Consider the following 24,772-nt stretch of genomic DNA (forward strand, 5'->3'; position numbering starts at 1 on the left):
GGAAACTTTTGTTACAAATGCCAGAAGAAATAGATTTTATAAAAACCAAACATGACAATAAAAACATGAGCAACGGGCATTAATAGCTAATGTGAGTGATGAATCAGGTTTTCCTTCTTTTTTCTTTTGGGGTTCAGAGAAGAAAAATCAGATTTAGAACGGAGACAGCCTTGCAGCTTGTATTTAGCCAAATGGGGCCTCCCGCGCCCCAGTCGAGAGACTTGTCTCTTGTCTGAGGTATTAGCTGGTGCAGCAAGGCTGGCAGACACACCTCCAGCTCTGAGCATAAGGATCCTTAAATGACCAGCATCTCCTGCAGAGGATGCGAGGGGCAATTGTGTTCTGGAAACAGCACCCGTAGGATAAGTGTTGGAACGGGTGACAGGGGCCCTTCGTTCTGCAGGCTGCCTTTCCAGACAGATCAGTCCTCATGGACAAATAAGCTACCCACTGTCATTTAGAACCAAAACCAGCTCCTACCTCTTCTTTCTTCTGAAAAGCCAAATGGACACTGCCAGGACAACGCAGATGCCAAGAACGCCAGCCAGGGCCACTGAAAGGATGATGCCTGGTGAAGAGGCAATGAACACAAATTACCTTCCTCCCTTCCCCTGCGTCTCATCCCATGGCACATGGATGTGAAGTCATGTGACAGCTGTATAATCTGCCACAGAAAGGTGTCATTTCCCTATTTCTGTTCTCAGGTTCTGGTCTTTGGCTCAGCAGAACTGGCTGGAGTACTTGGGGGCGGGGGGCGGCATTTGCAAACTGTAGTGACTCTTCAAGGGTTCTCAAACTTATACCAGGATCATCTGAAGAGCTTGTTTAAATGTAGACTTTTTTTGAGCCCAACCATCAGAGACTGATTCAGTCTGGAGTGGGGCCCAGGAATCTGCATTTTTACCAAACAAACAGCTCTAGCTGATGCTGATGTAAATGGTTCATGAACCATACTTTGAGAAAACCTGAGCTACAGAATAAGAACTTACTCTGTCTTTGTTTGCTGGATTTAAGGCCCATTGGATGCCTCTATTGGCTTTTCCCCCAAGCTCCATTGCACAGTCCTAAGCAGTCCAAGACAACCAGGGGTCCATTGCCAAGATCACTTAGCCAGTCACCCAACCTCCACACTGGTCTCGGGCATGTTTTTTTTCAGACAATGGCTTCCCACCATGGCCAGCAGGTCTTGGATAGCTCGTTGAATGTACACATGCTATAGAGTGATTAGGTCTTTCATTAGGGAAGCATTTGATTGGTGGTTCATCTTTGAATCACAGAGTGACCTGAAGGTAAGACCCACAGCAAGGAGAGGACCGGGAGCCAGAGCAACAGCACAGAGAAGCAGGGAGATTGGGCTGGAAGTATCACAGGCCCAGATCACACCAAGAATCACAGAGATCACCCAGCTGCAGCATGCAAGGCCGGCAGGCCACATACCCAGACTCAGTCCTGTGTAGGTAAGGTCTTGCACTTCAAAGGGGAGAGGAAAAGGTTGAAAATTAACCAAGTCAAACCATGGTGGATTTGACCAGTGTGCTGAACATTTGGTTGGAAGTACAGGACTCATACAGACTTTCTGAGAGTATTCATTCTTGACTCAGGTGCCTGATGTATAGAGGGAATTGCCCACCTTGGGAGTTCACACTGTGATCCTCCTTTCCAATTTTTGTCACAGCAGTCTTTTTGCTAGGGCAAGACTTCAGTTTTTAGTCCAACATGGCTAGAGTGGAACATAAGGAAGGGTAAGGATCAGAGTCTCCTTGGGCAGGCTATTATCTGCTGCTTGGATACCTATCCCTCTTCATCTGTAAGGAATCTTCCAGGTTCTGGCTGTCTGGGGCTGGCAGGGCTTAGCTGGAGCCTGTGGCTAGACTTCTGCTCCATCCCTGTCTAGTCCTGTTACCATGATTTGGTTTTGTTTTTGCTTTGGCCCCACTGGGCAAACTGGAGATACCCCTCCCTGATACTAGCCTCCCTTCTCTGATGTGGAACAAGAAGATTATGGCTTCTCTTAGTGAGTTCCTTTGGGGGTAAGTTAGGAGTCTTCAATGGGGCTGAAATAGTGCCCAGCTATCTAAAATAAAATCCCATAGTCAGCCTCCTAGGGACCTCCCTGGGGGAGGGTAATGGGTGAGCCCATCTTTTTGAGTAAGACAGTGGTGCCCAGTCATGAAGCTCCCCTGGGTAACCCCAGCATGCTCCTTCCAGGTTCTTAGAATTACTCCCCATTCTCCCAATCAGGTCCTGCATCTAAAGAAAGTCTCTGTTACACATACCCTCTTGTCTGGTGGTTTTCTGACCTTAGCAGAAACTTCTAGCATATGTGTGTATGTGCGTGTGGGTGCTTGTTCCAGTTCACATTGGAAGCCAGAGTTGTGCTCGGAGTTGTGGCCACCCAGCATGACACTCAGGAGAGCCTGTGCCCACGGAGCCCACTCTGAGACTCAGACCTTGGGAGAGCCCTGGCCAGTTGTGAGGTGTCAGCAGAGGGCCAGGGACTCAGACTTGGGGGCACTTGACACCCTGGGGAACCAGACCCGAGACTGCAGGATGAGGGTTTTTTTGTTCACTCCCTTCTCCTGTTATGTGGCCAGAGTCTGGTTGATTCCCCCGGAGCCATCAGCCCTGTGTCTTTTCCCGGCTGTCCTCTTCCACAGTCTCACACTGACCCTGCAGCCTCCCTCATCCAAGGCTGGCCCCTAGGAGTCTCTGGTCTGGCCGCCCCAGGTGGCCCGAGGCTGTTGTCAGAATAAGCAGAGCCGGTATAGAGAGGAGCTATCCACAAAGTACAGGGTGGCCTGTTCTCTTGGCTCTTGCTAGCCATCAGCAGCCCATGGCCTCCCAAGTGGCAGAGAGAGTGTGGCTACGATGGCCTGATTCCCTGCTCCAAGTCTCTTCTTGTAACCTGAATACAAGGACCAGTCTGTGGCTTAGGGAGACACTCAGGATATGAGTCTCCCCTGAGGAGAGTGTCCAGATGTCTGTGGTACCAAACTAGTTCTCGCCACATAAGACCATCACTAGTAAGCCTAACCACTGGCTAAGCCGCCCCAACTGAACAGTTTCTAAAGTCGTTGCTTTCACAGTCACCTCAAACATCCTTGGGAAACACACAGGGCCCCGGACAGCTGAGCAGCCCCACTCCAGACTGTAGGGGGCACCCCCAGGGAGCTTGGGGAGCAGAGCCAAGTCTACAGAAGCAAGGCCCCCAGAGATGGGACTTTTCTCAAGAGTCCATGGCCCAAGTTGATGTCTTATCTGGAAGGAAATCTGGCTGCCCTTGGCTGTATTAGGCCCTGTAAACAACAGCCTAATTTAATCCAGGGCTCTAACCAGGGTTCCTTGCTCCTGGATGACCACTTGTGAGGGCCTAAATTGCCTTTCTGTGGAAATAATGAAATGAGCAAGCAGCCACAAAGGCAAAGTAAGCCCCGGAGACTGGGACAGATGCTTTTCAGCCAAGACTTTGATGCAGCAAAGACAAAGCGGCTTGACTGAGCAAGTGAAAAGTGTAAGCCACTATGGAAGAGGAATGGTAGTGAGGGTGTCACCCCCCAAGAATTCCACCCCCAGGGGAGTCCAGGGCAGGAAGATGTTGTTGGGATGCTACCCCCTGCCAGTTGAGACAGCACCAACCATCCAGGAAGCGGGACTTCTCTGCAGAGCCAGATGAAGTCCACAGGGCTTGGGGCCTCCTGGAAGCAGCTGCTAAAGCATCTGCTAATTAACAGGAGAGGGGAAAGTCAGGGAGACTTTGGGGGCACAGGGAAAATTCTTGGGGCAACTGAAGTAGAGCCCAGAGAGAAAAGCCAAAGCCTGCATCAAGCAGAGCCTGTGCGATGGTGTAGAGAATAGGGAACACAGTTGATGATGGGAGGGACACAGCCAGAGAAGTTCATCTGCCGATTAAACAAAGAAATGGATTGGTTTCTATATGGCGACTAACACAGGCAGTTCCCACTGAAGCACAGTGAGACAGGAGAAACAGAGACAGGCTGCTTGACGGAGATGGCCCACAAGAGCTACTGCATGAGAACACGACGAAGGGGCTTCCGAGCTGGTTGGTTAAGAGGGTGCATGCCATACAGATGTGAGAGCTATCTGCTATCTAGAAAGTGCTCTGGTACGGATCAGGGTGAGCAAAGATAGGGCAGTATGACACAGAGAATGAAATCACACAGATACAGAAGAATCCGGTTGTCACATGCCTCCCCCAGGAGGGTACAGATCCCAGAGAAGGCAGACAAGCTGATTGCCACAGGGGCGCTGCTACCTGTTGTTGCTGGCTCAGGAGCTGGATCTTCCACTGGTATCTCGCTGGACCGAGGGATGCTGGTTAACTGCTTTTGAGGTCTTCTGAAGCCTCAAGTGCAGACACAGAAAAGCCCAGCAGAAGGAACAAGCCCCTCGTTCACACAGCTTGCCGTTCCTGGAACAACTCTAACATTTTCGAGATCTATTTGCAATTCTGTTTATTCAAACAGAATTTTAAATAAAGAGGAATACAATCCTTATTGTTATTCCTTTCAAAATGTTATTTTAGGGGCGCCCGGGTGGCTCAATCGGTTGAGCATGCAACTCTTGATTTCGGCTCAGGTCATGATCTCACAGTTTGTGGGATCGAGCCCCGTGTCAGGCTCTGTGCTGATAGCATGGAGCCTGCTTGGGATTCTCTCTCCCCCACTCTCACTGCCTCTCCCTCGGTCATGCTTGTTCTCTCTCTCAAAATAAATAAACATTAAAAAAATATTAAAGTATAGCCTATTTTGGTAAGTGACATTTTACATAGTTACATACACGTGTATACATATGTATATGCCTCTTTAGCAGTCTCCAGTCTTATAAAAGAGACAAGAAGAGCTTTGGCTTAGCAGGGATTTGATAGTTTAAATACATAAAATCCAGTTTGAGATGATAAAAGCTCTTATTATTATGCTTAATACAGGTCATAGAGTGAAGTAACTGAAATGCTAGTCCTCTCTTTGGATGATGCTTTGGTAAGACAAGCAAGGAAGATGCCCTCAGTGACTACAGAACATAGCTATCTTTGGAGAACATATTTAACTGGAGGACTTTTTTATTGACACTATGGAACCCCAAAAAGAAATAATTTCTACAGATCTGCCAAAAGGATGCCACCACATTACATCAGGGTGCTGGTTTTCTACAACCATGATAGGGACTGAGGGCTTTGCCCTCCAGATGGCAGGATTGTAGGCCCAGGACAGAAAGCCACACATTGCTCTGAGGGGCCTGAATCCCGGGGCAGTAGGCGTGGCTTCCAATCCCAGCACTGGGGGTTTAGTGCGCTCCGCTCCCATCAGTGGCCAGGCACAGGCTGTCTGTGCTGAAGGAATGGTAGGTGGTGGCACAGGGGCGTCTTACTCCTTTCAGGCCAGAGCAACAGAAAAAGCCTGACAGCATCCCTAGGCGACTCTCTCCTAAGACTTTGAAACTTGCCGGCTAAGTTCTGATCTTTAAGGCTTCTTAAACCAATGGATTGATTTGAATGCCTGTTGGCAACCTGAAACAAAGCAAAAGAAGACTTGAAACTAAAAGGTGACCCCTGGCCAGGCTTATGTTCAAATCATTCTGCAGAGAAAAGCCTGGGGAGGGGAGCGGAAGGGAGCTGGCTTGGTTATATCCTCTCAAACTTGTAATGAGCACCAGGCACGATGCCTGCCACAAAAGTGAGTCCCTGTCCTTAGGGTCTTGGAGTGTGTGGATAATCTAGACATTGTTTTTCTTTTTCTGTACAGCAGTAAATCATTATCCTGCGCTATGCTAAGAACCATAACAGAGATGAACGGGTTGTTCCAGCCGCATTGAAAGAGACTGTAAGTCACCTTCAGGGGAACAGGGAAGATTTCTGGCATGACATTAGAGTGGGGTCGTGAAAGAATTTTCCAGGTGGAAAGCTGAGGGGCATCGCCGGCAAAGGGAGTCGTGTGCAAAAGTAAATCATGTGCACATGTAAAAGCAGTGCCTTGCTAAGGGAGGCCCCGCAGGGCGTGGACGGGTGCCAGGGGGAGAAATGCCGGAAAGATAGCTGGGGCCACCTTGCCGTGGGTGGGTCCAGCTTTCTGACTTTCCACCTGGTCTGCCCTGTGCCAGAGGCTTGTTTTTAAGGAGCAAGAGAACATCCACAGTGAGGTTTTTGTTCTCCATAATGCTCGGCTTGGGGTATGCTGAGGAAACATGTGGTGTGTTGAATTGCACTAGATGAAGGGACTAGGGACTTTGTAGCACATTTGACAATTACTCCTGACTGTTCAGCCCCCTGGATCCAGGGGAATTGGAAGGTGGGAACCCCTCTGTCTTTCATTTGGATGTCTCAGTAGACTTGATACTTTCCATCTAATAGTTTTTATTTAAAAATAGGAACTTTTAGAAACAAGAGGTCAATAACCACAAAGCATACAGTCTAGTCTCAAAAAGTAGATAATTAGCCATCTTAGCTTTGTAAGAGTTTTTCCTCTTTTTAAAGGTTTTATAAAACTCCCCAGGTCTCTAAGGGTCAAGTGGATTCTAATCGTGCGACTCCACAGATTTAGCACGGGTCAAAGCCCTGCCCCACTACTGTCCAGCGCTCTTGTCTAAGAGTGCCTCAGCTGGCTCTGGGCTCTGCAGTGGGGAACATGCAGTTGCTCAGCGAAAGCCCACTAACGCATGATTATAGAAACTCTTTGGCTTCCCCTTGTCCCTCAAGTGTCCCTGGCCCTGGTATATTAAAAATAGGACTAGATAACATTAGCATTTGGGTTCTATAGGCTCTTGCTTTATTACCCACCACCGTCAGGACCCAGTGTTGCTATCTTTAGCTTGGAAGAGGTCAACGTGAAGGAACTAAGAATCAGGCGCCTGGGCTATAAATCTGCCCATGCCATCTTTCTCCTTCTTCACAGAGGGCATCTGACTCCTGTGAGATCTGGTCTGGCCACAGGATGTCTCCCCCCTCTCTGGGGTCCCACCTTGAGGGCAATGACTCTTGTCTCCCCTCTTCAGCTCAAGTCCTCCATTTGTACCCCTTGGAAGAGGCACTTTCACAAGAGCTTAAAAAAAAAGTGCCTGACATGACTTTCACCTCTCCATAAAGAGTGGTCATTTTAACTAAAGGCAACAAGAAACACAACACACATGAGAGAAAAAATGGTATAAAAGCGAGGGAGAAAAATGATAACGAGTTTCCGAAGCAAATTGCTGCCTCGGAGGCATCTGGAGCCCTGATAAAGGGGTTTGTATGCTTCTCTTAAGGGTGGATAGTTCTCGCCTGTCCACTTCTCTTGGCCTTGGACATAGCCAATTATACAAAAAGCAAGTATATTCAAATTCTAAAGGAAGGTAGGGAAGAGGGTTTCTCTTGAGTTTGGTTGTTCTACCTTAGTAACCCAACAACCTTTCGGTTTCAAGGGTAGCCATCACCAGTTTGAAAATGTCATGCTGTAATAGAGGAAAGACCAGGGCATATGATAGAAAACTCCAGAATCCTGTCATATAAGTGAAAAAAAAAAAAAATCAGCATGGGCCTAGGAAATTCATCATGTAATTCCTGGGTACTGGTTCTCAATTTTGCCCCTCATGCCCTGGAGACATTTGGCAATGTCTGGAGACATTTTTGGCATTCAAAAGTGGGGGGATGCTATAGGCATCTAGTGGGGAGAGGGCAATGCAATGCACAGGACAGCCCCCAGTGAGAATTATCCAGACCAAAATGTCAATAGCACCAAGGTTAAGAAACCCTGCCCTAGGGCTAAATCATAGACTACCCCTTAAGGACAGATTACTACCTCTTAAGGACAGAAATTAAGTTCTTTATTCCTTTTCTAAGCACAGTTGAGGAAGCATGGTAAAGTTAAATGATTTAGTCCCAGTTGTTCCAATTTGGTTAAACCTCAGAGCCTACTCTCAAAGTCCTTGCACTTTCTCTCCTAGAGGATTTCCTTAACATCACTTTTCTCCTGGCTCAATGTTCCAACTCCATAGTTCCTGTTAACTTCCAGAGAAAGCTCTGAATAAATCAGGCCCTAATTACAAGTTTGCCTTAATGGAAGTTTACAGATAATTCAGCACAATTGCTAAAGGTTCACACTGACACACACTCACTCCATAAACCTGAAATGGCATGTTATGGTCTGAGGCCCCTCCAAGTTGGTGTGAGAGCCCTTCATAAATGCAGGTGCCCCCGGGGGGGTGAGGTTTGGGGCGTCTCTCCTTTGTGGCCGCCCTCCCCATTGTTCCTTGGGAAACAGCCCCAGTAGCTTCCTGTGTCTTCGAGAAGTGGGAGGGGACAATTCTAGCCAAGTTTCTATAATCAGCCTCCAAATGAACAGGTTTGCCTTGGACTGCCAGGGTTTCTCACTCCAAGGGGAGAGCTGGGCACAGCCTGGGCTCTTGGAAGCAACAGTTCTGGGTGAGCCGTGCAGGAATGGCAGTGGCAAAGATGCATTTGGGCTTTGATCTTGATGCCCTGAGCTTGGAGTTTGTCTCCAGGCTTCTGCTAAGAGGCCCCTCAAGCTCCCCAGCCAGACTGGGAGAGTCTACTGAAGCGCTCTGCTACAAGCCTGACTGCACTGCCCACTCTGTGAGGGCCAACTTAGACCTGAGCTGGTCTAAGAAGATGGCTAATTATTCCCAGTGCCATAGTCCATTGTTACAAGTGGAGGTTACTTTGGGATGTCAGACTCAAGTTCCTGTGTGGTTTCTTCTGATCCTTTGTAACTGCCCTCAAACACTGTCCCTGCAACGTAAAGTCAGGATGGGCAGTTGTTAGTATCCACTTCGAATCCTATAGCATGTTAACGTTGAAAGGACATTAGCTCACCTTGTCCAACCTATCATTTTATGGCTAAGGAAACCAAGGCCAAAGAAAGGACATGATTTGCTTACATCATACAGCAGGGAGGAAACAAATTGAGGCCTTGAACCTAGGTCTTCTGACTGCAGGGGGAGTCTTTATGACCGTATCCCCTGTGACTTATATAGACCAATCCAGAGAAGAGATCTGATTATTATCTTGAATCACAAATAAGATCTACCTTATCTACGTGGGCCAAGTCCCTTATCTCCAGGTAGTTTTTTTGTTTTGTATTTTATTGAAGAGTTGAAGTATTTTCCATTTACCCTTGACTACTACTCCATTTAGAGGAATGGGAAAAGAGAAATTTATATCCAAACTAGATCACAAAGGGATGATCTGTACATTTGAGGCGTTTTCCTAGAAAAGAAGTTGACAGTCATCATCATATATGTTCTCTGTGTTTAAGAAGGACTATTGTTCACAGATGACGTTTTCAGACCAGGAAACTGAGAAAAAGAGAGAAACTACCTTAACCAGTGGTGTGTGGCAAGGAGCGCACAAAAGATAAATTCTTGGGCAGGTCTGATTAAGTGATTGACAGGACATAATTCTGATCATATATATGGGTCAGTGCAAAAGGGCGTGTTTCTAAAGCTTTCTGGCAAGGGCCCTGAAATACTATCTTCCTATGTTTAAGCTTAGTCAGTGGTAGTTATAATCTCACACAATAACAAAGGAACAAGAAGGTGAGACAAGGAGAACTGAGTCTCGGACAAGTGGGTTAATGGGGTCATCTTTAGATATGAACACCTGGCCCAGTTCCATCACAAGTGACATAAGGAGAAAAAGTGGAACTTGCACAGACCTACCTGTTTCTGACCATGAGATTCCCGTGTTGGGAGTGGCCCAAGAGTCTACGGCGAGAAAGTGAACTTGGAGGTTTGAAGAAGGTTGTGGACCCCCAGGGTGCTCTCTTACCTGTTTCCCTGAACCCCCAGCTTCCAACAGTATTGACAGGGGTATTGAACAAGTAAAGATGTTAAATGTCCTTCTGGGGAGTTATGGTTACAGATTTAAGAGGAAGAACGGAGCCTTCATAGCATTAGGAATAAACCAAACTATTCAGCTTCATTCAGTATAGCTCCTGTGTGTGTGTGCTTAGGCAAGCTTAAGGAGATGAGACAAAAAGGCAGTGAATGCAGACGCTTTCTTGCCTGATGGGTCCTGCTACATCAGACCATGAGCTACTTATGCCCACAAATGTGGATTATGCCCACGCTCTGAAAGCTTAACGAAGGAGCATCCCTGGACGTTGGTGATGGTGATGGTGCTATGAATCACCTGGTGAGGCTGAAGATGGGCCTTGATGCCAAGAAAGCCTACGGCAAGAAGTTAGGAGTTTGTCTTGTGAAAACAGTCCTACCATGTGTCTTAGGAGACGTAGTTCTCTGACAGAGAGGACCCCAGAACATCCTCTCTTCCCCATCTGTGAGAGACTCCCAGACTTAATGGGGGCTCCGGTCCAGGCACCTAGAAGCCCTGGCTGGTGCTTCCCTGCAAAGGCTCAGGGAAGTCAAGAGCAGTGGAGGGAGACCTCAGTAAACCCACACACAATAGCTTCTTGCATACTTGGTTCCCTTGGCAGCCAGAGTGCTCTGAACCCACCCCCTAAGGGTATCAGTGACAAAGCCCGAGGGTAGGGCACCCGACTGCAGATAAAATGGGTGTCCTGGCACCATACGCCCCCACACACCGCGTCTTCTCACCTTGTCGGAAAGAGATATACACCAGTCTCTCATCAAAGTTCTGGACCCGCCGGAAATTGTTGACCATCTCTCTGGGGGATGGGTCATCCACATGTGTGCAGTACAGAGCAGTCTCCAAAGCTAGCAGCTGCAAGGCAGGAACACACCCCATGGGCAAAGTGATGCTCCCTTGCCTGACCTCAGTGGGGAGGAGAACTCTGGGGCTTGGCAGGAGGCACGTCAGAAAGCAGTGGGAAAGCCAGATAACTGTTTCCCCTCCCTCGCAGGCGTCTGGTTGCCTGGACACCGGGTGAGCTGGTCTGTCACCATCTCCCAAGGCTTGGGGGGAGGTTACAGCTCTTAGCTGCTGGGTGGTGGAGGGGCTCCTCAGCCTCTCACAGGCCTGATTTGCAACCCGACTCTAAATCAGAGGGGCTTGGGGCTTATTCTGGTGGTCCCATCACAAGGAACAAAAAGAGGGAGGCAAGAGTTTCTCAGTTCCTCTGACCACTGGTTCCATGGAATTTTCGTACACCCACATAGATTATATAATCTGTTTCCAAGGCAGCTTCTAGGTTACTGCTTCCCTGAACATTTCATCTCTTGATTCATCACATCTCTATTCCTGTCCGCCCACCTGCTGCCATTTATCTACATTACTCAGATCAGTAGCTCATAGTAAAAAGAACGACCAACAGTGAGGGCCTTACTGGTCAGGAAGAGGGGTTGGGGGTGGGACGGGCCATGAGCCAGTGTGCAGCACTGCCCCTGGCCCTGTCTCCTGGACAGTCACTTTTCTTCTTGATGAATTTCAACTGTGGAGTAGGGGATGGGCAGCGACTAGCAACCCCAATCTGACTTTGGGGCTTTGTCTCCAACCAGCAGGCGATCCCACAAGCTCCCTCAACTGTCTATCCCTCACTTTCATCATCTGTAAGATGAGAAGGTTGGAGATGATTGCTGAGGCTTCTGTCCCCTAGTTTTGCACTAGACTTTGAGCTTCTTGAGAACAGAGACCATTGCCTACTCACTGCCGCAGTCCCAGCGCTCTGGTTGGTTAGACCATCGAAACTGGGTCTGTCCTTATTCTGCCCTGTAAAGGAACCATGCTCGCTCCACCATGGAGGCAAATACTATGCAGCCACTGAGGGGTATATTAGGAAATGCAGCCTAACGACTTGCTTGTAAGGAATTGTGGAGATGGGTCCATTTTTCAAGCTTGACTTGATAACTCTGTTTTTGAAGCTCGGCCTGTAATTTTTGCAGTGCGTCCAGGAACCTGCACTATTTGGAGAGGTTTTGCACAGCTGTCAGTGAAACTCTAAGTGAGGAAATCAAGTTGTTATGATATTGGGTGATGGTAGAGACAGAGGTGCCACATGGCCTCTGACTCAGAAGAGCACGACAGTTACCTGCTCCTGGGAAATTTGCACAGGGTTCCGGAAAACCGTCCAGAGCACTGTGGGGTGGCAAGGAGGTGTGGTCAGGGAGCCTTTGTAGCGGTAGTATTCGTCAGGCCTCTCAGGAAGCAGCTCTTCAATGCTGAAACCCGGAATGAGCACTTCTTGGCCTGGAGAGACATATTGGGGAGATGGTGTCCGCCTTTCTCCCCATGGCAGAGGTGCTGCTGGGCATGCGACTGAGCCTAGAAATGTGAACAGCACCTGCCCCCTGCATTCATTTTTCTTCAGGTCACATGGGGGTGACTGTATTCTCCTCTCTAGGGGTAGATAAGCATCCAAGAACCCCTTACCTTTGTATTTGACATCTTGAAGGTGCCTGAAGATCTTGTCATAAGATGGATTGAAGGAACCCATCTGCAACATAGATGGGGCAGGTTGAACTAGGACAGAATTATATAGGCTGAGCCTGGTGTAACAGTTGCTAATGGAAGGACTCGACTAGGGTATATAGTCACCACTGCCAAGGTCCTCCCTGAAGGATTCACTTTACTAGGACAATTATGAAGGATCGCTAGCCTGTTACAGAATGAGGGTGATGGTCCTGTCCTCTTGCATCTCAGGACGCGAGGCACTGAGCCCTCAGGGCACTGGGGCTTGAGCGTAGCGAGGCAAAGAATATAGCCTGTGCTCCTGGCGATCAGGCTTTGAGTCTGAAAGCCACAACTAGCATGTTTTCTAACCAGAACTCAAGGGAGATGTAGTACGTACAAGCCAAGTCAGGCAAGTAAGCATGTCGAAAAACGAGGTACTTGTCTTATTAGGGAAATACATGCAAGCGAATCAGGAAACATTCCCATTTGGGGGATTAAGGAAAGAGCTCACTCCAGGGTCTATAGAAAGACTGCAACTTGGATGTTAGGAGTTGTGTAAGGGATTCGACACCTGATGAGGCAGTGCTGAATGATCCCCACCCCCCAACCCCATACACACAGGGCCTGCCTCGCTGGACAATTCCAAGCTTTATACATTAGGGCTAGCAACTAGGGCTCATTTTCTCCAGTCTTCCAAAGGACATGCCCATTTCTGCTGCCCAGCTACACAAAGTGCTGCCTCCTGGCCAAAAGACAAGGTCCCTTATGGGGGCATTCCTCTGGTTCTAGAGGCAAGACACAGCCAAAATGAGAGTGAGCCACACACATCCAACGGACAGGCAATTCAGGGACCAAATGCCGAGTGTGATACCATCCTGGCTTCAAATTTCATGTAAAACCCCTTTCAACATCTCTTACCTCTATGAGAACAGCTAGGACGGCGAGGCCTTCTGACTTGTTACTGGCGGTGCTGGCGTTGGCATACAGGTCCGAGTTATAATGGACAATATGCAGCTGCAGTGGAAGGAAAGCTGCTCACCACGGGTGGGCGACTCATGGGAACCTTTTGCTTTTGCAGGGGGTGGACACATGTTTATCCCTCCGGTGGAAAAAGAAATCACAGCCCGGCTTTTATACGGGTTTAATCAGCCATATTTCAAGAGGCCAAAAAAACAAGGATGTTACTCTCTGAATGTAGATTCTTAGCATTCACAAAAAAATTCTAAGCTCATTTTATCAAAGCAGGAATTACTTGTGATTATTAAAGTGAGGGAAAGAGAACGTTCTGAGAAATCTTGGGTTTCAAAAGTCTAGGTAACTGGGACGCCCAGGTGGCTCAGTCGGTTAAGCATTCGACTTGATTTCGGCTAAGGTCTCATGGTTGTGAGATTGAGCCTCGAGTCCAGCTCTGTACTGAGTGAGGAGCCTGCTTGAGATTCTTTCTCCCTCTCCCTCTGCGCTCCCCCCCCCACAACATTGCATGCACACATGCTCTTTCTCTCTCTCTCTCAAAAAAAATAAATAAATGTCTAGGTAAGCATTAAGGTATTGTTATGATAAATTCTGACAATAGGTTGGACCTAGTTTTTAATCCAAAATGTGGTGTCTGTCACTTGTCCTCCAAAAAACTATATTAGTAGATACATCTATATATGTGACATGCATTTTTGTTGAGTCTTTGCCTCTTAAGACTGTGACACGCTGAGATTTTTTCTTTGTTCATCTCTTTCTCCGTCTTACATGGTCATAAATGGAATTCAAGCAGATTTTACTGAATACGGCTTAATGTTCCCCACCTTTCAAGTGGCCCTTTCTAATTTTCACAAGCGACATGACATCATTTCTTTTTGTAAGTAGTCCTCGCTATGAAGGATGTAGCCCGCCGCCTTGCCCCCCACCACGTTAGCTTGGCACAGCCTTGAGAAATGGGGGATTCTGTGTGGCTGACACCCTGCAGGTCCTAGATCCGTATTTCTTTTTACAGCTGCCCTTTGAACATGCGGTCTGCTTCAGCACTTTTCTTACTGTGTTCAGATTAAACGGAGAGGAACAGAATTCCCTGCTGAAGAGATGAAGAGACTCTTCTCTATAGGACCCAGTCCAGAAGAACTGTGCACTTTCAAGGGCCCTCCACAGGGAATCTGCCACTTTCGGGTCACCTTGAAGTATTTTCTCTATTAGAGACATTTATGGCGCATCTTCACCAGGCCCTTGGTGATGATGTGGCTTCATAGCAGAAAATATAATAATGAGAAATCCATTTAAATGCCCACACTCTCCCAGCCTACACCCTAACTGCTTCTTTATTCCCCGTGTGTAGGTAGAAGTCTCCACATTGCAATTAGCCGGAAAGAAATTGCAGTCCTGGGGTTTCAGAGATGGGCCTGGTTTGAAATGCGTGCCCCTCCAAGAGTGCCGTCCTATTGGGCCAGAAATATAGGCCCTCCACACGTGTAACTCTACCTATAATTAGCCTGAGACATTAAGCAGTTCAGCAGTTAAGAACAGAGGAGAGTGGTCATGTCATTATTTACCTTGGGCTCCACTGGCTGATCAGTAGCGTTTATCTCCTTGTATTTATTGCCCTGTAAACAGTCAGAGCCACACCCCCAAGTTCTGTCCTCTGGGAGCTCTTAAGTGGAGCATCTCAAGCACGCCCACCGTACCCCCTGCACACCTATAGTGCAGGAACAATGCTCCACTCCTTCCGTTTCCTCTGGGCATTTTGGGGTAGTGCCTCAGAACGACACAACACAATGTTGTGCCGACATCCCAGACTATCTTCTTTGACTCTCTCATTGCCGTGATGTCCCGTGAATTATAATGCCAGTCTTCCCTTGGCTTGTGGCCCTGGGCCCCAAGGTTCCAAGCACAAGCCATGCCCAGGAAAAGGAAAGCTGGAGTGGGAAAGGCCTGTGCAAACAGCACGGCTTGTGAAGAAAGATGAAGAAGTTGGGGGAAGCAATTAGCCCAGTAGGATTCAGCAGCGAGATACGATACGTCAGCCAGACAAGCCGGTGGGATCCCGATCTGTGCAGGCAGAAGAGCGATGCAAAAGGGGCATGTATGCCCCACTGTGCCACCCCGGGAGCATTGCCTTCTGAGCGGTGCCACTCAGTAAAGACAGAGACAAACTCCGTACGTTCAGGAGGAAGGGGACCAGGACACCGCGGAAGAACCGCGGGGGGGATGGGAGCGGCTCTGCCTTCCCTGAGTGCGTGTGTGGAGCCCGAAGGCAGCCCTTGCTTGCGCTCTGATCTTCGCTGCACACCAGCCAGGTGGAAGGGTGCCAGACCACCCACCGCCAGGCAGCCTCTGCCGGCCTGCCCGCTCCACTCACCTCAGCAGCAAAGTGCTTCCCACCGACAGTGTGCTCGGAGCCGTGAGGGTCATTCTGGTTCCCCCAGTGCAGGTGCAGCTGGGCGGCACTGTAGCGGGACCGGAGGCCCTGGATGTGCATGTCCGAGGGCAGGTTCAGCCTCACTGTGGGGAGTGGAGCCTTCAGAGCCCTGGCCAGCTGAGCACTGCCTGAGAGCAGTTAGCGATGCGACACCAGCCCGGGGCCCAGACAGGAGGCAGGTGGATGCAGTGAGTGGAGACACAGCCTGGGGCTCAGAAACCTGGGCTCTTCTCCTGAAAATGTCCCCATTTCCCTAAAGAAATTCTAGTCGCACCAGCCCCTTCTAAGCTCCCCTGGGAAAAGGATGGCAAGAGCACTAATACTAGATGGGTGGGTGTGTTTTTACATATCCACGTATTACACACCCAGCTATCAAGATAGAACCTTTAATGAAGTATCTTCCAAGCCGTAGAATAATATAACAGCAACAATAATAATTGCTATTTATGAAGCATCTTCTGTATTCCAGATCCCCAACATACATAATCTCTAGTCTTTCCGCAGTACCCATCAATATGCCCATTTTCCACATGAAAGCTCAAGGAGGTTAATATTCTTACCCAGAGTCTCATGACTCATAAGTAGTCAAGCCAGGATTCAAATCCAGGTTTGTCTGACTCCAAAGCCTGGGCGACCCCACAGTGAGTTGCGTGCCTCCTGGAGTGTTTGCGCCAGGGAGCCCAAGGGCTCAAGCCTGTCCCCCACCTCCCCCCCCCACCCCCCCCCCCCGCCCCTTCCCAAGAAATGTGCTTCTTATGCGAGGCGCTGCCCTGGAAGAACTGCCTCCAGCATCCCCCCCAGTGAGTGGTCCAGGCATCTCTCATCCCTCCCCCCTCCCACCGCCCCGTCTCCTGGGGGCTGTATTTCAGTGCAGCCCCCTCCCTGCCAGGGGCAAGAGAGCAGGCCAAGGAGCTGAGGGGAGCTCAGACATCCCCTTGCAGTCCTCAGAGGTCTCTCTCACCTGAATGGCCATCGTTGGTCAGGAGAAACTGCTCATTGGCAGAAACATTGTAGCCTTGGAACCCAAGGGGCACAAGGCTGGCGTCGTACTGGAGGATGTCACTGTGCAGGTCTATTGGGGACTGCAGCACGCCCCCACATGATGGGTACTTCTTGGACCAGCTCTTCTCCCCATCTGGACCTGAAAGGGGAGATTCAGGCCCTAAAGTGAGTCCATTTCCCACAAAACTGTTTTCCTCACTTTCTAATTCTGTGTCCAATACAATCACTCCTTTTCTCCTCTTAATCCCCAGAGGTATATTCTTCGAGGCCCAGAAATCTCAGCCTCCTGCCATTTGTCCTTGAAGGGAGATGGGGATAGAAGGACGAGAGCAGCCCCATGCCACGGAATAGGGCCCACCAAGCTCCGTTTTCATTGCTCATATTTTGGCACAGTACACATCCTTTCCATGTGAGGACCTGTTGATATTCAGCAATTTAGCCTCTGTTTATGGAGCACCTATTACGAGCAGGAATTACTCAGGGTCTTGGGGCCACCAGGTTGAACACAACCATAGGGCCCCTGCTTGCCCAAGTTTGCATCCTCTGGGATGCTCCAGGCTGGAAAAAGTGGTGTCTTACTGACCACAGCTCCAGGGAAGTCTTCAGGGCTCGTGGATTTATAGATATGATCTTCCTGATGGGAAACTGTTGAGGACATTGACTCTTGTCAGGGCTCGTGGATTTATAGATATGATCTTCCTGATGGGAAACCTTTGAGGACATTGACTCTTGATAGCCACATCCAGAGCAAGTGTAAAACCCCATCTGATAGGGATGCTTGAAAAATTCCAAGTAATTAGGGGATCACAGAGCTAAGTGCACAGTGTACCCTGAGAGAGTGTGACAACACTACAAACTAATGACAAACGATCAGTGAGGAGGAAGAGACTTAAAAATAAATCCTCCAGGGCTCAGGCTTCTTGGTAACTACCAGGTGATTGTCCTTCCTCTGGAAATGGAAATAAACAATCCAATCCCATGTTCAGATAAACTTTCTTACTCCCACAGGGAAAAATCTTTAAAGAATGTAAAGCTGTGTTTAAAAGATTATCTCCCGTGGTAATTAAATGGATTTTCAGGCTGAGGTTTCTCCAGAAAAGCGAATAATTGGCATGTCATGGCTCGTTAGGGTAAAACCATTGTGCCCTGTGGGCTCTGTCTGAGTTGGGGACCACGCTTTGCCATCTGGGGTCCATTCATCAGTATTTTGGCACCAGGAATGATGTTAACTGGAGCAGAGGGGAACGGAACTCCGCTTCCAGGAAGCCTTCCATAGACAGTGGCACCATTTCCCAAGAGTGTACGTGTGTATTCTGGTTCCCTACCCCTTGTTCTCTAACTAGGGGACTTCATCTGAGAGTAAGGAGAGTCTAAAGAAAAACTTGGGTGCCCGTGTTCATTTAAAATACTATGAGGAATTGATCCGAGGTCTGGACACGCAGTGGAACCCTGCTAATTTTTCCGACCGTTAACCTTTGGATATACCTTTTGGGAAATGTTAGGGCTTGAAGGGATTTCACCAACTCCTGTCCAACCTTCCAACAGACACCAGTTTCCTCACTTGCACAAGCCAGTCAGAGTCTTCACTGAGATATATTTTAATTTCCCAGACCTCAGAGCCCTGGACTCAGAAGCAACTCACACCAAGATGGCAGAGGGAGAGGGAGGCCGGAGGACATCAAAGCTGTCACTCCATGGGGCAAACCGGAGTAAAAGTAAGACCGTTGCTCAGCTGAGGGCAAATCCAAATTCCTTAGGGACAGTCGGAAGCATAGATGAAGCAATCATGGGGACCCTTCGAAACCCTCGGGTCAGGAAGAGGTACAGCTACCGGGTGGCAAGCCTTCTGGAGTGAGGCCGCCAGCCTTTTCTCTGATCACAACATCGTCTGGACCCACAGCCAGCGTGGCAGAAGCTGCCAGCCAGGCACGAATGGAAAAACTCAGTGAGTAAAGAGGCGTAGCGATGAGACGATTTCTCCTTGCCCACATGACTAAAGGGAACTGGGTCAGAAGGACTTTCTCTTCCCAGAGCAGAGGTTCCAAAAGGTGTCATGAAGAGAGCCTTCTAGTGATAACTAAACCAAGAGCTCCTGGGGGACAGGGACATCTCTTGTTCGTCTCTGTGAACTCATGCTGTGATTAGGGTCCCATGCATAACAGGCATTTAGTAAACAGCTTCCCAAAGAATAAAAGACCCCAAAGAACAGAGAGCTTGGGAAAAGGTTGTCAGGAGGAACTTTTCCTTTTCATTGCACCCTAAATACTCTTTGTTGGAAGTCACACTGAATTAGGTATTTGGGGGCAGAAAGACTAGGGATATAAAAGGCAACAGAGTCTGTGTTGGCAAAACCTCCCGAGGAAAGAAAAGCAACTGCACAGGACCAGAAGAGTCCAGAAAACAAGATTTCAGCGCCAGCTGTCCCAGCACCTCAGTGAGTGACCTTGAGCAAGTCACATGCGCTGCCTGAGTCTCCTTTACCCTCATGCAAATGAGAGGATTGAACGCTGCGTTCTGGAAGTTCCATTCTGGCTCTCAGCTCCGAGACTGATTGAGATTACTAGGACTAAGCACCTCCACCCTCGGTGTCAGGCAGGTTTGAATGGGTTGGAGACGGTTGCTCATGCCAAGGCAGCTCCTGGGCATGTGACAAGGTGCCCAGTGGGGAGCGGGGCTGAGGCTGAGCGCAGGGCGCTGCTGCTCCGAGGTCTGGCTGGAAAGCCATCTGCATCAGGAACTTGCCACAGGTGTTGGCTGCCGTCCACAGGGGGCCTCGTCTTTGAGCCCCACTCACAGGCGCTTTTAGGGGCAACAGGGTCTAGTAGAAAAGGCTACTCTTCCTGCCTTGTTATTATTTTTAGTAGTTGTGGTTGTTACATCTCTAAACTCTATAGGATCCAAAAGGCAAGAATTGCCCCATTTTACAGATGAAGAATTGACATTGAATGATTTGCCCTAAGTTAGACTTGGGCTCAGTAACAGAATTACCTTGCTGGGTGCCAGGACCTCCATGCTCTTCCGTTTTAGTATGTACCCAGGAGATTTGGTGCATGCCTGTTTCCCCCCTCTCCTGTGCTCGCCATGCAGGTAAGCATCATGTCATGTTCACCTGGCATGGAGCAGGCCCTTACTTGTTTACTGAGCTGGATTCTGATGCTAATTTTGTGCTTGTTCCTCTCCAGGGAAGCATGCACCTATGAATGCCCCTGGCTTCCCTTTTACCCCCTATAATTTTTTTTTTCCCATTAAAAAGAAAAGAAGAAACTTCTGTCCTTTGCTCAGGTTCAAAATTTACCCTCCTAGCTTCCTCGTTTACCTGCCTGAGGGTTCGTTCTGTTTGGGGGCCACTCACTGAGAACAAAATCTGGTTGCTGCCCTGGAGCCTGGGAGATGGTCTGTCAAGTATGGGGCTTCACCACAGTTCATAGGACCCTCCACCAGCACGTGGCAGCCAGTGTCCCCTTCTTACACATCTGGGGACACTGTCCGAGCGGCCTCCCATCGTTGTGGCTTGTGAGTGAGACAGGTGTGAGGTGCTGTGTGGGTGGACACCAGGGCAGCCGGTATCAGGGCTGGGGGTGTTGTCAGTAGACCTCTCTCTGCCCCCCACCCCTCGCCTCCGCCTGGGCAGTTTGTGACTTGTTGCAGAGGCAATGCTGGCTTTTTACAGGCAGCTCCAGCCCGGGCTGTGGTTTTTCAACTTGGCCACGATTTTCACACTCATGCCAAGTGCTCTGGTGCCAGAAAACCGCCCTTGGGATGGACTCTTCCAAAAGAAGCATTTATTTCCAGCTATCAGAAAAATGCCACTTTTCTCATCTGAGTTTTGACTTTGCCTTTTCAGTTAGTTGGATTCCTCGCATGATCCTGATAAAGGAGATCGTGTGTATCTCCCAGTTTGTTTTTCCAAATAAAGTCCCGGCATTATTTCTTTTCCAGCACATGTTTTTCTGCTTTAGGCAAAACAGAAGTGGACCTCATTTTTGTTTTGAAATGTGACAAGAGATTAACATAGCACAGCTCAGAATGCCTCTCGTGATCTCTGAGTGGGAATTATGAAGCCCGGGGTCCAAGATTTGATGCCCAAGGATCAGAATTTTTTTCCATGGAGAATTTCAAATACATACAACGGGGGAGAGGGGAGCACAGTGAAACTCCGTGTCCCCCAGCTTCGACAACTAACAATTTGCAGAAACAAATCGCACCCACTCCCCCCATCACTGGATAATTTTGAAACAAATCCAAATGTATTTTTTCTGCACATATTTCAGTATGTGTCTCTAAAACACAATGACTCAAAACCACAAGACCGTTACCACACTTCCAGAGTGAACGACTCCTTAATGTTATCAAATCTAGTCAGAACTCAGTTTTCCAGTTATCTCCTGACTGTTGAATGGTTTATTTGTAAGCTTCGGGGTTGAAGTACGGTCCACAAACTGCAGTTAATCAACCTGTGATGGCCTGGATCTCAATTCGATGGTGTGATGCCTCATCAGAGAACAACTGGCCCCACTCTTCCAAGGCTCCAGATCTCAGAGCCAAGCTGGCTGTGTCCATCCTGTGCCCTCACTTGGTCATGGAATCAAACAGAAACTGTTACCACCACCATCTCCACCACCCTGGGGTAAGCCCTCATCATGTCCACCGTCAAGGCTTCCTGCAGAGTTCCGTGCCTCAGCCTCTCCTGTTAGCTGCCAGGCTCCTTTCTCTCGTAACCGAGTTTAACCAGACTAACCAGACGTTGCCCTGCCTCTGTGGCGCCGCCCTCCACCCCACCCCCCTTCTCCAGAGCACACCCACTCCACCCAACAGATCAGAGCAGAGCCATAGCCATCTTTCAAGGCCTGTCGAGGCCTTCGGTGGCCCTCATACCCTCCCCTGCCAGCCCCTATGGTCAGGCTGGCTTCCCCATCCTCAGAACAAGCTATGAACTAACTCAACCTTCCCATATGTTCTTATGCTAAAAAATGTGCTTAAAATGCCACCTTCTTTCCTCCTTGCCTTTCTGAATCCTGTTCACTCTTCCAAGTCCAGCTCAAGTCCTGCCAAAACTACTTCCAGGGCTTTCTCCCTGCCCCGGGACTCCTTGGCCAGCCTGCTGGGGGTTCACATGGTGGTACAGTGATATGAATACTCACTAAAGTCTCATGTGTGACTGCTGTCTCCAGACTAGCACATGAACCTGCTCCAGACTAGAACTCTGTCTACAAATTTCACAGTCCTTTTGAAGACTAGAGCTTTTTGTCACGTCCCTCCCCCATGTCTGATATAGCAACACTTACTAAACACTTAATAAATTGATTTGGGGGATTTCTTAAGCTCATTTCAGAAATCTAGCCATAAAGAGTTGAGAGAAGACTGTGTGTGTGTGTGTGTGTGTGTGTGTACATGGGCATGCGCACATGGTTATAGGAAGATGAGGATAACAAGAAGGGTTTTGTTCTTAATAGACTTAAGCATACTTCCATACAGAATGGAAAGGGGAGTAGAGAAGGAGAGTTGGATCCAGGAGAGTTGGATCCAGAAAGAGGAACCTATGGATGGAATGTGGCTCTGAGAAGACAGCGGGTTGGGGAGGGTCCAGCAGAGCACAAATTGACTCCAGGCTGAAGGAGGCACTCAGTAAGTATTCAGCAGATCAATCAGAGCAGGACACTGAAGGCTGCCTGGAAGTGAAACCCATAGACTGAAAACCTAGGCAGAAATCCAGGAGCTCAGCGGGCCCACAATGCTGATCAGAGGGGATTGGCTATGGGAAGACAAACTTTCTCCACATTCTGCAGTATATGCAACCAAAGTGCGCCAGTGAGCCTAAACAAGTTAGTGTGATTTTTTTTAATGCACTTATATTTTGATATTTTCTTAATACGTCTTGTGTCTTGTTTTAAAACTTAATTACAGAGAACTTCAAAGCAGGTGCAAAGGTACCATATAATGTACCCATCTGTCAATCCATGATTAGTTTAGTTTTTGTCTGTCCCCCCACCACTGGATTACTTTGAAGAAAATCTGTGGATGCTTATCTAAAGATAAGGAGTCTTGGGGCGCCTGGATGGCTTGGTCGGTTAAGCGTCCGACTTCAGCTCAGGTCATGATCTCACGGTCCGTGAGTTCGAGCCCCGCGTCGGGCTCTGTGCTGACCGTTCACAGCCTGGAGCCTGTTTCAGATTCTGTGTCTCCCTCTCTGTCTGCCCCTCCCCTGTTCATGCTCTGTCTCTCTCTGTCTCAAAAATAAATAAACGCTAAAAAAAAAAAATAAATAAAGATAAGGAGTCTTAAAAAATAACCACAATATTGTTTTCACATCCAAAAACTGTTGGCAGTAATGCCTTAATGTCATCAGATATCCAGAGACTGTTCTGGTTTCCCCAATTGTCACATAAGTTCATTGAACAGTTTGTTTGAGTCAGGGTCCAGGTAAGGTTCATGGATTATGACTGGTTAATATGGCTCTAGGTTTCTGTTTAATGGCTTTAGGTCTCTCTTTCCTGCCCCCGCTTCATCTCTCCCCAATATGGGTGTATTTACTCTGTACATATATGAGGTATGTCTTTGCCTCAAGCAAATAATAATTTATGCAAGTCAATGGAGGATGATTTTATTATTTTATAACCTGTTTGCAGACGTGGTATGGGGTAAGTAAAAACTTTATGGGTTGAGTAATTTCTTATATTTTTATGCCTGGTACATATACTGTAATAATAAAAGCACGGAGAGCGCCTTCAAAGATGAGAACTATGTAGTTACTGCTACAATCGGATTCCGGTTTCTCACCGATTATTCTCTCTCCCTGACTGTACATCCTATGTGCTCAAGAATAATAAAAATTTTAATAAAAACATTGTCTGTAACTTGCACTGTATCCGATGAGTCTGGACAAAAACCAAAATGCATTCATTGTCATCCTATTTTGAGGTTTCTCTTTGAGCCTCTCTTAAGTCGGTCCCTCAGATCCACCTGCTGCCCCTGACCTTTCTTCATGGTCATCCTCTCTGAGGTAGACTCATCTCCGTGTCTCTGTGAACCCTTGTGCAGGCAGCTGCCTGGGAAGCCAGTCCTGTGCCACAGGCTCCAGGGCGTGTCTCTTCAGCGTGGCCGCCGAAACACAAAGTCAGATCAAAACTTGTGCCAACAGATAAAACCATAGTGGGAAGGTTTACAAGGTCTACATATTATGGATATTGACATGCCTTTTTTTCAACCAATAGTCAAAGTTTCAGTGCAATAAAAGCTTTCGGTCAGTCCCCCAAAGGATCTGACTATATAATGAAAATGGACCTAGTCCCAGCATGTATATACTTAAGTGATCACAGATTGTGTATCAAGTTTGAATACATTTAATGAGATTGATCATGTTTGCAATTAAAAATGGGTATTCAAATGTTGAATAGAGGAGGGAATTGCTACTCTCCTTGGAATGCTACTCAATTTTGAAGTTCATTCATTCATTTCTCCAACAAATGTGCCTACTATGTGCCTGACACTGTATTGGGTACTGAAGATGCAATGGAGAACAAAACAGATGTGGTCTCTGTCCTCATGGAGCATCCATTCCAGAGGAAGAGTCTGATAATAAACTGCAAATAGGCAAACCAATACGTAAATATAATAATTACAGTCTGCAGTCAGTGCTATGAAGGAAATCAGCAAGGACTAGGATGGAGAAAATGGAGGGATCACTGTGGACCAGGTGCTACAGGAAGGCTTCTCAGAAGAGGTGCCATTAAAATTGAGATGTAAAGGATGGATCTGAGCCAACCATGAGCAAAAACAGAGGAATGGCATTCCAGAGAGAGGGCACCACAAGCTCAGAGGACTTGCTGCAGCAGAGAGCCTATGTATTTTGTATGCATGTGACGTATCAACTCGGAAAGAACCTAGGATACATCTGGCTTGCCCATGCCCAAGATGGGCATCGCCCTACGACAACACTGCGAATCTTTCGGCACCTGCTCATGTACACTCCTCTGTTAGAAAGGTCCCCCTTTCAGGGAGCTGGTACCCACCTTTCCCTGAGGGCCATCAGTCATGGTCCTGTGGCTAGAGACATA

At 48.2% G+C, this 24,772-nt stretch overlaps 2 protein-coding genes across 11 annotated transcripts in view; one reads left to right on the forward strand and one right to left on the reverse strand.

The window, feature by feature from the left end:
* APH1B (aph-1B gamma-secretase subunit) overlaps positions 1 to 24,772 on the forward strand; it is a 140,373-nt gene that overhangs the window by 61,978 nt on the left and 53,623 nt on the right. Inside the window, exon 7 of one of the 5 annotated variants that reach the window (XM_086710879.1) lies at positions 21,131 to 21,149. The exons of 1 other annotated variant lie outside the window; for it this stretch is intronic. The gene's annotated coding sequence lies outside the window, so the exon portion shown is untranslated. Of the gene's footprint in view, positions 1 to 1,277; positions 16,859 to 21,130; positions 21,150 to 24,772 lie in introns of those variants that run through there. 3 more of the 5 variants (XM_086710878.1, XM_086710880.1, XM_086710881.1) reach the window with 3 other exon arrangements.
* The window catches only part of CA12 (carbonic anhydrase 12), a 51,550-nt gene that overhangs the window by 2,954 nt on the left and 23,824 nt on the right, over positions 1 to 24,772 (reverse strand). For 2 of the 6 annotated variants that reach the window (XM_086710871.1, XM_086710870.1), the window contains exons 3-10: positions 16,678 to 16,857; positions 15,657 to 15,799; positions 13,235 to 13,330; positions 12,296 to 12,359; positions 11,955 to 12,112; positions 10,564 to 10,690; positions 1,438 to 1,470; positions 481 to 568 (exon numbers count right to left, since the gene is read on the reverse strand). In XM_086710871.1, the coding sequence (XP_086566997.1) occupies positions 481 to 568; positions 1,438 to 1,470; positions 10,564 to 10,690; positions 11,955 to 12,112; positions 12,296 to 12,359; positions 13,235 to 13,330; positions 15,657 to 15,799; positions 16,678 to 16,857 (889 nt within the window). Of the gene's footprint in view, positions 1 to 480; positions 569 to 1,437; positions 1,471 to 5,059; positions 9,304 to 10,563; positions 10,691 to 11,954; positions 12,113 to 12,295; positions 12,360 to 13,234; positions 13,331 to 15,656; positions 15,800 to 16,677; positions 16,858 to 24,772 lie in introns of those variants that run through there. The other 4 variants (XM_086710873.1, XM_086710872.1, XM_086710874.1 and 1 more) reach the window with 3 other exon arrangements.

The sequence above is a fragment of the Puma concolor genome, chromosome B3, assembly GCF_028749965.1.
Source record: "Puma concolor isolate L17-30 chromosome B3, mPumCon1.1.hap2, whole genome shotgun sequence".
NCBI lineage: Eukaryota > Metazoa > Chordata > Mammalia > Carnivora > Felidae > Puma > Puma concolor.